Consider the following 15,379-nt stretch of genomic DNA (forward strand, 5'->3'; position numbering starts at 1 on the left):
TACCGGGGATCGAATTTGGGTCCTTGTGCTTGCAAGGCAGGGCGCCGAACCATTGAGCTAAATCCCTGGCGTGAGACCCTGTCTCAAAAAAAACAAAAAACAAAAAAAAAAGAGAGAGAGAGAAGGGGCTGGGGATATAGCTTGGGGTTCAGTCCCCAGGATCCACTTGCCTTACCACAAAACAGATGAAAATATGCTTATGAAAACGAGATACAGAATTTAAACTTGAGTTATGGTCTTTGCATCCACTGCATTCTATTCTTTTTCGTCATTTGCACTTTGTTTAAGTTGCCAGCACTTGGGGTTTTGGGTGACCTCATTTAGAATAGTAATGTGCTTTCGGAGAACTTGGCAGTAAAACAAAATAACTTACTGAATAAGAAAATGTCAAATATAAATAGTTTGGGGAGCCCAGTTCTTTCCTAAATTTAAATATTTTTGTATTTCTAGTACTTGAAAGATGAAGATGATGATCTTGTGTCACCCCCTAACACAGAAGGAAACCAGTGGTATGACTTTCTCCAAAATAGCAGCCACCTTAAAGGTATTTCGTGAACTAAGCAGACTTTGGCCATGTTGATGTTTATTTGAGACCAGGTCTTGAGTAGATCAGCTAACGGTGTGGTCACATACTTGCTGAATACTTATCTAAGTTCTTTAGACTTACTTTTTGTGTCCATTTCATTAGATTAAAGGAATAGTTAAAGTAAAAAACAGGGTATAATATCACCATGGCAGATAGAAAACATTCTTAAGTGAACTGTGCTGACCCCAAGTGAGATGTTACCCACTTCTGACACGAAGCAGTTATGATACCAACCCAGTGTCTGCAGTTCACTTCAGATCTGACACTACCAGACTTAGCATCAGACCCCCAGACCCGACGGGTCCCCCCACACTGCTCTTTCCAGCGCCAGGTCCTCATGTTACCAAGCCTCTGTCTGTCTGCCTTGGCTGCTCCCCTTTAGCTTGGGTAATTCACTGGAATGGTTCACACAACTCAGGAAAGCACTTGGATGTCCTGATTGGTTTATGACCGCCAACTGCACTCAGGAGCAGCCACTTAGTAAGAGGTACCTGTGTTATGGAGGGAGAGGCCGGAGCTTCCATGCCTTCCTTGGACCCGGTGTGTTTATCAACAAGGAAGCCCTGGACCCGATTTGGGAGTTTATGGAGGCTTCATTGCATAGCAGGGGTTGATTAAATCATCAGGTATTGGCGATTGAACTGAACCTCTAGCCCCTTTCCCTCCAGGGAGGTTGGAAGGAGACCTGAGTGTTTCCCATGTTCTGATGCAGGCGGGGTCTTCCTGGAACCTTTGTCCATCCTGAGGCCGTCTTGGAGCCTTGCCAGTGCCACCTCATTAAAACAAAAAGACCTCCCATCACACTTAGCACATAGGAAATGCCGAGGTTTGGTTTAGTTTTGTTTTGTTGTAGCACTTACGGAATGAACCAAGGGTTTTAGGAACTCTTCCAGGAACTAGGGACAAAGAGCACGTCTCTTTTTACGAGTCCACAGCAACTGTCACTGTTGGGAGCTTCAAATGCTTGCATGATTGAAATGCATTTCGTCCGGCACAGCTGGGACATGAAATGCTATGTACGGGGAGGCCTCAAGCCATGGAGGAGGGTGGCTTTCAGAGTTAGACTGGGCCTGATTCCTAGTTCTAGATGCATAGTCATTTTCCTCCTGGGCAGTTGCCTCTGCCTCTTTGTTTTTCTCATCTATAAATTGGAGAATATGATCGTTGCTTTATATGGTAAGCAACAGAAATAACAGATATAAAGAAGGACCTAGAAGAGTAGGACTCGGTAAATGATGTTCTAGTCAGTTTCTACTGATAAATTATTTAGTTAGAGCTAGTTTCCTGCCTCTTGTTTTGTTTTAGTACTGCCTGATGAAGCTGTTCTCCCATTGTGGCCAGGAATGGAGATGAATGAACTTTATTTTATTACGTAGCTTCCGGTTCCTGAATCATTCCTTTCTTAGAGCCAGCAGAACCCACTGTTGGATTTTGGTGGAACTGAGCTTGTGCTAAGGGTGATGGTTTTCAGTGGGGGGTGGGTGATGGAAGGTAGAAGGCCAGGGTCATTCCAGCGAGGTGTGTGAGTGTTATGAGAATCTCACTATAAGTAACCTGTGGGCTGGCTTAGCAGAGTATTTTCTCCTAGGTGCGGTTTGCTATATCTTTTGTTTTTTGTTTTATTTCTGTTTTTGTTTGAAACCAGAAAGTCCTTTGCTGTTTCCTTATTATCCTCGAAAATCATTGCATTTTGTGAAAAGACGGATGGAGAACATTATTGATCAGTGTTTGCAAAAGCCAGCGGTAAGTTTGAAAGAAATGCATGTCTTTGTGTAGAGGAAAGAGTGTCTACAATGTGTGGCTTGTTTAAATAAATAACCAGGGTTATTACCATACGAAATGCTGATATTCAGCTGTGTTTGGCTATCAGAAATGTCATTTTCAGATGGCTCAATCTTGTCCATCTCGATAATTTCTGAGATAAATTTGGAAACTAGATTAGTTGGCATCGTTCGTGTTTTATTTGCTCCCGGAGCACTGGTCATGAATGTCTGTGCAGAGCTCATGTGTCCCGTGACACACACAGCGGGGTGTGTATGAGTGGTTAGGAGACTGGGGAAGCCGACCTGTCCCCTGCTGTGGGGTTGGCGCCTGGCTCTTTTTCATTTCAGAGTTGTCTTCCTCTTGCTGTTTTCACTGTCATCAGTGTTTCTCGTATACAGGGTGGGGTGATGTGGATGATTTTTTACTACACTTGGACAGTAATGGGCGCAATTTCTGTAGCATATCTCTGTTCCTGTAAGTGCTTTCGTGTTTTTATTTTATTTTTTGTGGTGCTGGGGATGAAACCTAGGGCCTCATGTGTGCTATGAAGACACACTAGCCCTGAGCTCATCTTCAGCCCCTCTAATTATGTTTTTAAATCTCATTTTATATAGGATGTAATTGGAAAATCGATGAATCAAGCAATCTGTATCCCATTATATAGAGATGCTAGAAGGTAATTCGTTTTATCTGTTGAGTGGTATAATCTAGCAACCAATTTAAATTTTTCTCACTTCTTTTCCTTTTTGTTTTAGTGAAGAATCTGCACGTAGATTGTTCAAATTTCCTTTTCTGTAAGTGCATTTCTCCCTTATCTTGTGTGAACAATATGCTCTTATCCTAAGCTTAGTCAGCTAAATACCATATTATAACATTAAATTATTTCCTTAGGTGGAATAATAAAGCTTCAAACCTGCATTATCTTCTTTTTACTATTTTAGAAGATTCACTGTATAAAATGTGCATCTTAAGGAGACATACTGATATTTCCCAGTAAGTATTAATTTGAAGTTTGACTTGAAGAAATAAAAGCATATTACATTTAATAATAAAACATACAGCTTCCTGTACAGCATTTCAGTTTTTAATTAAGCTACCTCATGTTTGTCATTTAACTGTTCTCCTTTGCAGTGTCATATCATTAAAATATGGCTGAGTTAGAAAGCTATCTTATCACTTATCCCTTGTTCTAAATTATTCCATTTTTTATTGGTACTATCATGTATGTAAGAGGGTTTTGTTTGTCTGTTTGTCTGTTTGTTTGTTTTCTTGATAACAGGGTCTGTTGTGTAGTTCAGCTGGCCTTGAGCTCACTATGTAGCCCAGGCTGGCCTGGAACCCTGGATGATCCTCCTGCCTCAGCCTCCTGAGTGTTGGGATTATGAGTGTGCACCACTGTGCCTGGCCCTGTATGTAGGAGTTTTGACAACAGTCAGGATTATATCTCTTGAACTTGTAGAAGTTCAAGACTGTATTATTAGGTACTTCACAGCGTTTTCACTTTGAGTTAAGCGTGCCTTTCATGCTGGGTGTGGTGGTGCATGCCTGTAATCCCAGCACTCAGGAGGCTGAGGCAGGAGGATCGAGACCAGCCTGGGGTACATAGTGAGTTCCACGTCAGTCTTAACTACATAGTGAGACCCTGTCTCAAAAACAAAACAAAACAAAACAAAACTAAGCATGCCTTTCATTACACAAGAGGGCTCACCCACAGAGCTTTGCTTTGAGGTTAAAGTTGTAAAAGGTCAGTCATATTCAGGTTACCATTTGGATCTCAGTTGTCCTAGGACCAGGATATAGCCAAGAAGAAACATCTGTCCCAGATGTCTTTGTTAAAGTATCTAGCTATTTTGGGACTGTGAGGTTCTAAACTGCGTAGTTTATCTGTCTGGGTTTAAACTAGAACTATTTTCTACAGTGAGAGTAGTGGGACTGTGGGCTGGGATCTAATGTTTAGGTGAGTGTACTAACACTACCAATCGTGTTCTTTCAAGCATTTACATTATTGGCTGTCCAAGTTGTTCCACATAGTCTTCTTTTCCCCTTTCTTTCTTCAAGATCTGTAACTAATGGACTGATTGCTATTAAATTTGGGAGTTTCACATATGCCACAACTGAAAAAGTCAGAAGAAGGTAAGTCTTGACCCTTGTGTGGGTGCCATAAAGATTGTGTGTGTGTGTGTGTGTGTGTGTGTGTGTGTGTGTGTGTGCGCGTGTGTGTGTGTGTGCACGCGTGCGGGTGCACTCATACATGTGTTCAGTTAATGTGGTCGACCCAGTTACAGGATGGTATGGGCACAGGACCTGTATGAATTCTGTGCATACACGATCATTTGCCTCACCCAGATAATTGAATGGAACGTCACTGCCCTGCAGGAGTTTATGTGGTGAATTTTCCTATAATTAATTCTTCTGAGCTCAGTGTCTGATAAGAAAGTAATGTGGCCTAAGGAGGCAGTTAACCACTAAGGCTGAAATTCTTGTTATCACCCGGAATGATGAACAGTGGTGTTCTTACCAATCTGGTATTTTCTTAGGGTGCAGAGGGTAGCAGTACCTAAGCTGTCTGCTTGGCCTTACAGGGAACAGCTGATGCAGCAGGCTGATTCATGCTTCTTCCTTACATATAAGACTCTTAATGATAGTCTTTGGAGTTATGTCTCTTTCATGTGTGAAATCTTATTTTTACTTTCCATTCTGGCTAACTCGAGGTATATATTTGGTGTCACTCACAAAACTCTCACAGCCTTAAGACCTTACCGTTGTCCAGAGTTATCTGGAACTGAACCAACTCCACCAAGTTCTTTTTTTTCATAATTACCTATTTTTAAGGCCTAGTTTTATTTGTGAATAACTAACACAAAAAGTAACTGTGACTTTACTACAATCTAGTGGTATGTTTTAATTATCATTGTAGAGAATGTCACTTAATTTTTTAAATTACTTTTTTCTCCATTACCAATATAATACTTGCACTGTTTTCTCAGTCGTCACTATTATTTTTGATATAACAGAACTTCTGTCACTTGTAGCACCTACAGCTGTTTAGATGCCCAATTCTATGATGACGAAACGGTAACAGTCGTTCTTAAAGACATTATAGGACGTGAGGGGAGAGACAGGCTGCTGGTCCAGTTGTCGCTGTCTTTAGTGTATAACAGTGAAGATTCTGCAGAGTATCAGTTCACTGGGACCTACTCCAAAAGGTAACTTACTTATGTGTTAAATTGCTTGATACAACAATTAGCTAGTTTTTCGCATACTTGAAGATTCTATTTTTTAAATGTGCTAGGTAATGGTTTTCTAGTTACTTGTGATAACCATAGAGACATCGGAGCAGAAATACTCTATTTTTTATTAAAAAAATGCTGGCCTTAGTAGTTCTCCTGCTTATCCCTTAACAGTAAATCCAGAAGCGTTAGCTTAAACAAAACGGGGAATTATTTGGAGTGGAGAATAGGCCTTTAGAGCTAAACTTTTAAGGGTAGCTTTACCCTACTTTGTAGTGGAATTAATGATTTTGTATTTGCCTTTAGTATTTCTCAGAATTAGGGCCTCAGTAACCATGCAGAGAACAGGGCCTATTTCAAGGATGGCTTTAGATGGCTGAGCAGTAAGTAACTAGATTCCTTTTCTGATTTAAAAGTTAGCTATTTGCTTTCTTTGAAAGCTTCAAAAGCTTCCTAAGATGATGCTCTGCCTCTTTAGAATTGCAGTGTTTCTATGGAATATCACGTCCTAGGCTTTCTTCACGGCGGCTGCTAGGATAATGCTGGCGACAGGAACATGTGCATTGCCTAGGTGCCACCGCTGGGAATCCAGGGAGGAGATCCCCTTTAATTCCTGCTTGGTTTCTTTCTCCCTCTAGGCTAGATGAACAATGCAGTATCATTCCCATGCGTACCATGCATTTTGAGAAGCACTGGAGGTTACTGGAAAGTATGAAAGCGCAGTATGTGGCTGGGAATGGTTTTCGGAAAGTGTCCTGTGTGGTGAGTATTTGCAGGGTGTTCGCCAACAGTGACAGCTGGAGTTGACATTGCTTCCTTGTGGTACATAAATACATGGTATACAAGGCCCTTTCATTGAGACCTTTTGGTATTTGTAGTTTTTCTTGCTTGCGAGGCTTAGCTGTTTAGTTCTCTGGTTATGAGTAAGCTAAGTTGTTAAGAATAATTCTGGATTGTAGTAATCTCATGAGATTCCTGCTGCCATATCTGGAAATCCTTTTATGTAAAACACAGACTGAGTTTCGTGGTTTTACAACAAATTAGTAGTGATACAACTATTAAAAACATTCTTTGGTTCAAGCTTCTAAGTCGTTAACAAAATGTATCTGTTAAGCCATTAATGAAAAAGCTCCCGTGTGGCCTTTTCTCCAGTTAAGTTCCAATCTCCGTCACGTGAGAGTATTTGAAATGGACATCGACGACGAGTGGGAGCTGGACGAGTCTTCGGACGATGACGAGGAGGTGGGGGGCAGGGCCGTGAAGATAAAGGAGGAGGTGCTGTCCGAGTCGGAGGCCGACACCCCACCGGCTGCCCCCACTGCTGCTCTGGCCCCGGAGGTCCTTAAGGCGGAAAAACTGACCCCTGAGCTGGATTCCTGACCCCACAGACCAGGACTTTATGTTCCCGCGGCAGAAAGGATGCAGGAGGTGGGCCGAGACACTCTGACCCACTCTTGATTTTCTTTGTGTAACAAAGAAATAAAAGTAAATTTTATTTTTTCATATTTTTTGCTGAGCTCTCTTTTTAGTGTGATGTGCAGAGCAGGTGTTTAAAGAAAGCACAAGCTGACTGTGAAGAGAGAAAGGTCAGTCTTTTCCATCAAAAGAGTTATTCCCACTTGAGGAAGAATTCAGTCATTATCCACTGGAAATTTTAATCCATTATTTTTAAAACTTAGACAACATTTATTATTTTTCCACCTTCTCATTCTAGTTCATTTTGGGTCTCTAGAATACTTTGAAACTAAAGTTAGGAAATAAATTATACTGATTTACTTTAAGTCAAAAAATGGATCCTCCGTTTTATGGTTTAAATAGCAAAAACATGGCTGAATTCTTTGAATTGGCAGGGATTAGATCTGTCCTTTTCCCTTTGATCAAGGACATACAGTAGCTTTCTGTTTTGACCACGAGGGAGCATGAGAAATACGGATCAACTAAACATAGTCCAGCGTAGTACAGATGAGTCCATGTTGACTTCCTAATGCTCATTACTACAGTAGAATAGTATTTTCCAGTGGCTTTCAGAAACGTCCCATTTTATCTATGAATTCTAATACCACTTCACTGATAAATGAAAAGATCATTTTCTGAAGCTTTAAAAACCTTCAGACACTGTAATGCTAGCACTTAGGAGGCAGAGGCAGGAGGATCAATTGCTACAAGTTCGAGGCCAGCCAAGGCTATATAGTTTAAGGCCAGCCTGAACTTCGCAGTGAGACCTTGTCTCAACCAAGAAAAAAAAAAGAAGTTTAAGGCAAGAATACATAACCAGATAAGGAGGTGACTGTAAGGTTTGTCAGTGTAATGGGTGGGTATCTTACATTTGGGTTTAAATTAAATCTTAATTAAGTCAGAATTACAGGAGGCCATTGTTTGGAGTAGGCTCCTGCACTGGACCCTGGACAGACCAGACTGAAAATCAAAATGGAGCCACCCGTGCTAAAGTTCCACATCAAAAACTGAAGTTATCTGACCGGAGAGCTCAGAAGAGAGAGACTCAATTCCCAAACATCAGTTTCAGTTAGCATGACAGTGAAATACTCTGCCTTCGTCCTTACCAAAAAGTAACCTGATGTTAAGTAATCAGTTATTTTTCTGTTCTGTCTCCTTATAAGTCAAAATCATCCGTTTGTTCCTGCTGTATTTTCACCCCTTCTTTGTCTATAAAACCAACCTCTTCTGCTCATCCCATCAGAAGACTTACTCATTTTATGAACTGTTGGCTCTCCAGGGGGCCTCTGTCGGTCTCTGGTCTCTGTGGGTCTGAAGAGAAAACTGAGGGGGAGTTGATGTGTGTGCAGGCGTGGCGAGGTTTGGACTGCGGTCTTCAGGAGCCAGACTGGGCCAGCCCAGACCCTTGCCTCACACGAGGTTTTCCACTTGGTCAGTACACAGTTTCCATTAGCGTCAGTGCTTGTGGTATAGTGTAGAATGTCATAGTTTAGCTTCTGTAAGCAGGAGAGGACCACATGGAAAAATAACAGGTTTTAGATATGTAAAGCATTTTAGAATAAACACACTTACCACATAACTTTGATGGATTTTGGGTGCCAAATAATTACAGCTTATTCTTGGAATGAATTATGATTTCATATTAAACAACCAGTGTTTTCATTAGTAATCTGTCCCGTGTGATTTAAACATTTGATGTATAAAGATTTTTTCCTGTGTGTACATTTGCTTCATTTTTAATTCACATGGAGCACAGGGAAGTAGCACAGTTCCAGCACAGATACAGGTTGAAACCAGAATTCCCAGACTCTTATCTTGAACCAGGGATCAGTACTACTTCTGTTGATGGGCCAGCCGTCTCTAACAGTGAGGTAAATTAATGTGAGCGTTCACCATGACCAGAGAGGCTCTTGTTTTGCAGTGTTGGGGATGCAACCCAGGGCCTCACACTTACTAGGTAAGTGCTCTGCCCCTGAGCCACATCCCCGCTTTTTGTTAAAGGTTTTAATATGTTTAGGAACCGAATTTGTTTTATATCCAAGTTTCAAAGTCTAAGCTGGGGCTGGGGATATAGCTCAGTGGTGCCACGCCTGCCTGGCAAGCACAAAGGTCTGAGTTGTTGGTACCAGAAAATTGATAACCACATCTCTAACAAGATGGATAGGACAGAGGGATGAAGCAGCTGAGTGTGAAAGCCCCGGTACTGGAAAAAAAAAAGTCGGTGACCACAGCGAAGCAGACACAGTGTTGCAGGGTCTCACTTTGTAGTGCAGGCTGGCCTTGAACTCACTATGTATCCTACATTAGCCTCAAACTCCTGGCAGCACTCCTGCCTCAGCCTCCCACATGCTGGGATTACCAACTCATGCCACCATGCCCATCTAAGAATTTAATTTTAAATAGAAATTGTATAGGACAGTGAGTAGGAAATGAATTCTATGCTTCAGCGTTCTCTGTAAAGATTTGGCTCTTTGGCTCAGTCTTGGAGCTTCCAGTCACCGTTTGGTCCCACCTGGAGTCCCAGAGCCTTGGCACCCACATCTGCACCTGATTTCTCAGGATGAGAACACAGCCCACTGACTAAGAGCAGGCCAAACAGAGCCTGCTGGACAATGAGACCATAGGCATCACTGCTCTGCATGACCTGCCGACCCTGATCAGCCATGAATTATTCATGGAGGCCTCCCTGGAGAACAACGAGATCCTGAAGATAATGGTGCAGGCCTGGCCTTTACCCTGCCTCCCTTTCAGGTCTGTGATGGTATTGAGGAAATCAAAGACCCCACACACACGCAGGAAGTATTCACAACAGAGAAATGTACGGACCTTGGAAGCCCTACTGGATTTGACATGCAGCTGTCCCAGAAGGTTCACCACAGGCATGCCTAAAAAAATATAAAATACATTTGGAACCAGAAGAAACCTAGAATAGCATAAGCATTTTAGACAACAGAGATACAGCAGGGGATATCACAGTCCCCAACTTGAAACTACTACAAAGCCACTATGATAAAAACAGCATAGTACTGGCAAAGAAACACCCAAATCTATTCAGTGGAATAGATTAGAAGATGCAGAAACAGCTCCAGATGTACTCAGCTACCTCATCTTTGACAAAGGAGCCAACCATCCTCACTGGAGGAAATGGTGTTGGAAAAGCAGGCTTTCAACTTTCCAAAGATTAAAACTAGAGACCCCTATCTTTCACCACGCACTAAACTAAAATCCAAGTGGATTAAAGATCTAAATATGAAAAGGGACACTAAACTTGTTGGAAGATAAGTTGGGTAGAACTCTTGAAGACATTAGCATAGGAAAGGACTTTATGAACAAACCCTCAGTAGCACGGGAACTAGAACAAAGAATCAACAACTGGGATCTCATCGTTTTAAAAAGCTTCTGTACTGCAAGAGAAACCACCAACAGAGCTAAGAGACAACCTGCAATGTGGGAAAAAAATTTTACCAGCTGTTCCTCAGGCAAAGGTTTACTATCTAGAGTATATAAAGAACTCGGACAAATCAGAGCCCCAAATATAAAGATGCAATTCAAAAATGGGCATCTGAAATGAACAGACATTTCTCAGACAAAGAAGTAAAAGGAGCAAGTAAATATATGAAAAAATATTCAACATTACTGGTCATTTGAGATACGCAGATGAAAACAACACTGAGATTCCACCTCACCCCACAAAGAATGGCTGCTATAAAGAAATCACACAATAACAAATGTTGGCAGGGTTGTGGGGAGAAGGAACCCTCCTCCATTATTGGTAGGAGTGCAGACCAGGGCAACCACTACGGAAATCAATATGGAGATACCTCAAAGAGCTGGGACTAGAGGTTCCATTTGACCCACCTATTCCCCTGCTGGGTATCTTCCCAAAAGAATTAAGAGTCTTATCACAGTGATATATGCTCACCCATGTTTATAGGGCACAGTTTATAATAGCTAAAACTTCCAAACAGCCCAATTGCCCATCAACTGGAACCTGGATAAAGAAGATGTATTTTTTTACAAAATGGAGTACTAATCAGCCATAAAGAACGAGAAACTTGAGACATTTATAGCTAAATGGATGCACATTGATGCCACAGTCTTAAGTGAAATTAATAAGAGAGATGTATAAATACCATATGGTTTCTCTGGTATGATAAACTGAGGGTATAAATAAGGATCAAAATGTATAATTGATATTGTGTAATAGGAAGAAAGTCTAAAGGTATAGGGAAAATGGGAAGGGTAGCAGAAAGGTAAGAAGGGAAAAGAAAAAAGAAAAAAAATGGAAACAAAGTCTTTATAAATAGAGAAGGGTGGAGGGGGTGAAGGGAGGCCAGGGGAATGGGGAAAAAATAAAAACCATGTCATGTAAAGGTACAAGATTCCAGTGATGAATGTAACTATTGTATACCTAAAATGTACCAATTTTAAAAAAAGCAACATTGATAGAACAAATAATTGTCTTACTGCATTATTTTTGATACATTTTAGATATACATAATGGTAACATTTATCATGCAGAATTTGTGCCTGTACTTGACATATCTTGCTGCTTTTTTCCCATCCGCCCCCCTCCTGCCACTTCAATCTCTCTTACCCTCCTTATTTACAAAGGCTTTGTTTCCATTTTTTTCTATTATTTTTTTCTTTGTCCATTCTTTCCTTTCCCGCTTTCCTCCCTCCCTTGTTCCCATCCTCATTTGAACATTTTCTTCCCATTTTTCCAACATCTGTTAGACATTTTAGTCCTTACTTCACTTTCAGTTTCTCACACCAGAGAAACAATGTGGTGTTTAAACTTGTGTGTGTGATTTATCTCAAGAGTATGGTCTCAACACGCATCTATTTAGCTATAAATGTCCAAGCTTATCCTTTATGGCAGAGTAGTACTCCATTGCATTAAAAAAAAAACCACATCGCTGGGGGTGGTGGCACATGCCTGTAATTCCAGCACTCAGGAGGCTGAAGCAGGAGGATCGCTGTGAGTTTGAGACTAGCCTGAGCTACATAGTGAGTTCCAGGCCAGTCTCAACCACATAGTGAGACCCTGTCTCAAAAAAACCAAAAGATAAAAAAATAAAATAAAACACATCATCTTTATCCATTCATCAGTTGATGGACATCTGGGCTGTTTCCAAGCTTTAGCCATTATGAACTGTGCTGCTATAAGCATGCATGAGCACATATCATTGTAGTATGATGCTTTTAATTCTTTCAGGAAGATACCAAGCAGGGGAAATGGAAATAAATAACTGGGTCAAATGGAGCCTCTAGTTTTAGTTTTTTGAGGGATCTCCACACAGATTTTCACAATGGTTACACCAGTTAACCCTCCCAGCCAACAGTGGAGAAGGATTCCTTTTCCCCACAGCCCCGCCAACATTTGTTGTTGGTTGATTTCTTGACAGCAGCCATTCTTTCTAGGGTGAGGTGGAATCTCAGCATTGTTTTAATTTGCATCTCTCAAATGACCAATGAATGTTGAAAATTTTTTCATATATTTATTTGCCATTTGTAATTCTTCATCTGAGAAGTGTCTTTTCATATGCTCATTTTTGGATTGGGCCTTTAAATGCGGGAAGTCTGATTTTTTTTTTTTTTTTAGTTCTTATATATTCCACATAGTAGAATTGTCTCAGGAACAGCTGGCAAAAAAAAATTTCCCACACTGTGGGTTGTCTCTTCATTTTGTTGGTTTCTTTTGTAGTGCAAAGCTTTTTAATAAGATGAGATCCAGTTTTTTATTTTTGTGCTATTTCCTGTGCAGTCAGGATTTGTTCATAAAGTCTTTGTTTATACCAACGTCTTCAAGAGTTCTACCTATTTTCTCTTCCAGCAGATTTAGTGTTTCTATTTTAATATTTAGATCTTTGATCCATTTTGATTTTAGTTTAGTGCATGGTAAAAGATATGAGTCTAGTTTTAATCTTTGCCAGGTAGGAAGCCAGTTTTTCCAGCACCATTTATTAAGGAGGCTATCTTTCTTCAATGAAGGTGTTTGGCTCCTTTGTCAAAGGTGGCTGAGTGTGTGTGGAGTTGTTTCCACATCTTCTAATCTGGTCCATTGATCCTTAGGTCTGTTTTTTGTTTTGTTTTGCCAGTACCATGCTGTTTTTGTTACAGTAGTTTTGTAATATATTTAGAGTCAGAAATTGTGATACCCGCTGCCTTGCCTTTGTTGCCCAGAATTGCTTTTGCTATTCTTGGTCTCCTCTGGTTCCAAATGAATTTTAGGCTTGTTTTCTCTAATTCTATGAGATATGCTATTGGTGTTTTGATCAGGACCACATTAAATCCATATAACAATTTTGAAAGTATGGCCATTTTTACCATATTGATTCTTCCTACCCAAGAACAAGGCTATCTATATCTTTACATTTTCTGATATCCTCTTCAAATTTCTTTTTCACAATACTGTAGTTTTTCATGTAAAGGTCTTTTAGTTCCTTTGTTAGATTGATTCCTAGGTATTTCATTTTTTGGATGACTTTGTGAAATGTGTGGCTTCCCTAATTTCTCTGTCAGTGAGTTTGTTATTTGTGTAGAGGAATTGACTTTTGAGTGTGGACTTTGTATCCAGCTATACTACTAAATTTGGTTATTAAATCTAGGAGTCTTCTGATGGAGTTTTTGGGGTCTTCCGTGTAGAGTATCGTGTCATCTGTAAATAATGATAATTTAACTTCCTTTCCTATCCTTATTGCTTTTGTTTCTTTCTCTTGTCTAATTGCTCTGGCTAATGTTTCCACAACAGTGAACGTCCTTGTCTTGTTCTTGATTTTATAATGAAAGCTTTCAGTCTGTGTCCATTTCTTACTGCATTTTCAGACATATGCTCTGATTTTCTAAACCCTCGGGCACTTTGCCTTCAATGTTTAGAGCCAGTCTGAACACTGCAGACGTCACTTCAGCATACATTACTGCAGATGCAGCTGAGATTTGAGCCGTGTGACTGGCAGGTAGAGTATGGGGCCCTGCTGCTCCTGCCTGTGGCACTCTGGGCGCCTGGCCTTTGCCTGGCGGGGCCACTGAGCGCCTGTCTCCGGCCTGCGGTGAAGCAAGGTAGAGCTGTGGCTGCACCTGTATCACCCCTGATGAGGACGAGCACTTTCGGTTTACAGTATTCTGTGGTGCTCTTTTCCACAGTAAACTGTATTCATGCTTTAGAAATTGAAGTAGCCTTTATTTTTATCATTTTTAAAAACTAGGTTTAATAGAACTGTGATCTTTCTAACTCTAGAATTTTTTCCCCTCTGTACCAGTGATTGAATTCAGGACCTTGTGTTTGTGAGGCAGGCTTGGCGACACTCAGCTAAATCCCTGCCTGTCCCCTCCATTGTGGTTTTTTTTTTTTTTTTTTTTTTTTTTTTTTTTTTTTTGAGACAGGGTCTCACTGTGTAGTTGAGACTGACCTGGAACTCACTATGTAGCCCAGGCTGGTCTCGAACTCACAGCGGTCCTCCTGCCTCAGCCTCCCGAGTGCTGGAATTACAGGTGTGCTCCACCACACCCAGCTGTGTTCTTGATATGTCTCCAAGATAAAAATTTTACAGTGGAAAATATGAAAACTTTCCATCTTTTAAATTCAGAACACTTGAATATAAATGTGAAGGAAACTGTGGCGTAGCCTTGAGTTTATGACAGCAAAACTTAGAATTTGTTACATCTGAGATAACCTACTTGTCACCTTTTCTCGGGAAATCCAGCAAGCAAACGTGCTAAATACTTTTTTTTTTTTTTTTTTTTTTTTTTTTTTTTGTTCCGGGGTTTTTTTTTTTTTTTTTTTTTTTTTTTTTTTTATTTGGTACCGGGGATTGAACTCAGGACCTTGTGTTTACAAGGCAGGCAGCAGAACCACTGAGCTAAATCTTGGCCCCTAAATACTATTTCTAAAGGGCACTATAACTGAAACTGGGCTGCCTGATTTCACTGGGAGGTAAACAGTTCCTCTAACACCTTTTGAAGTAGTGACAATCATATAAATAGACTTAATGCTCACTAACAACAACTTTGGACTGTTTCATCGTATCATTTTTATTTTACAGAGCACAGGCTACTGGTACTTAGGATTACACTGTTGCTGGTCATAAAAAGCCTTACAGTGTGACAGCAAGAAATACATTTGAGCAGAGGTGATTTCTTAGAGGGAATATTCAACTCAGAAATGTTTGTTACATGGTTAGTTCTAGCAAATGAATTCTTACTATGGCAGATAAATCTGTGTACCTTCCACTTTGTTTTTTCTTATTTCTGAGCAAACTAGAACTTTGAGAACAAGAATTCCCATAGCACAGACACTACTGCTTCAGAATTACCCAACTAGACCAGTGAATAAAGCAGATCC

The 15,379-nt window shown here is 40.6% G+C and overlaps 1 protein-coding gene across 4 annotated transcripts in view; it reads left to right on the forward strand.

Annotated features, from left to right (window-relative positions):
* Positions 1-7,080, forward strand: part of Anapc4 (anaphase promoting complex subunit 4) — a 36,610-nt gene extending 29,530 nt beyond the window's left edge. For 2 of the 4 annotated variants that reach the window (XM_010608482.2, XM_019205150.2), the window contains 9 exons: positions 451-544; positions 2,232-2,329; positions 2,965-3,026; positions 3,106-3,144; positions 3,242-3,343; positions 4,409-4,483; positions 5,383-5,556; positions 6,219-6,342; positions 6,733-7,077. In XM_010608482.2, the coding sequence (XP_010606784.1) occupies positions 451-544; positions 2,232-2,329; positions 2,965-3,026; positions 3,106-3,144; positions 3,242-3,343; positions 4,409-4,483; positions 5,383-5,556; positions 6,219-6,342; positions 6,733-6,960 (996 nt within the window). In that variant the 3' untranslated portion in view covers positions 6,961-7,077. Of the gene's footprint in view, positions 1-450; positions 545-2,231; positions 2,330-2,964; positions 3,027-3,105; positions 3,145-3,241; positions 3,344-4,408; positions 4,484-5,382; positions 5,557-6,218; positions 6,343-6,732 lie in introns of all 4 variants that reach the window. The other 2 variants (XM_019205149.2, XM_010608483.3) reach the window with 2 other exon arrangements.
* Positions 7,081-15,379: the final 8,299 nt, after the last annotated feature.

This window comes from Fukomys damarensis, unplaced genomic scaffold, assembly GCF_012274545.1.
Source record: "Fukomys damarensis isolate Sample0158 unplaced genomic scaffold, DMR_v1.0_HiC HiC_scaffold_35, whole genome shotgun sequence".
Lineage (NCBI taxonomy): Eukaryota > Metazoa > Chordata > Mammalia > Rodentia > Bathyergidae > Fukomys > Fukomys damarensis.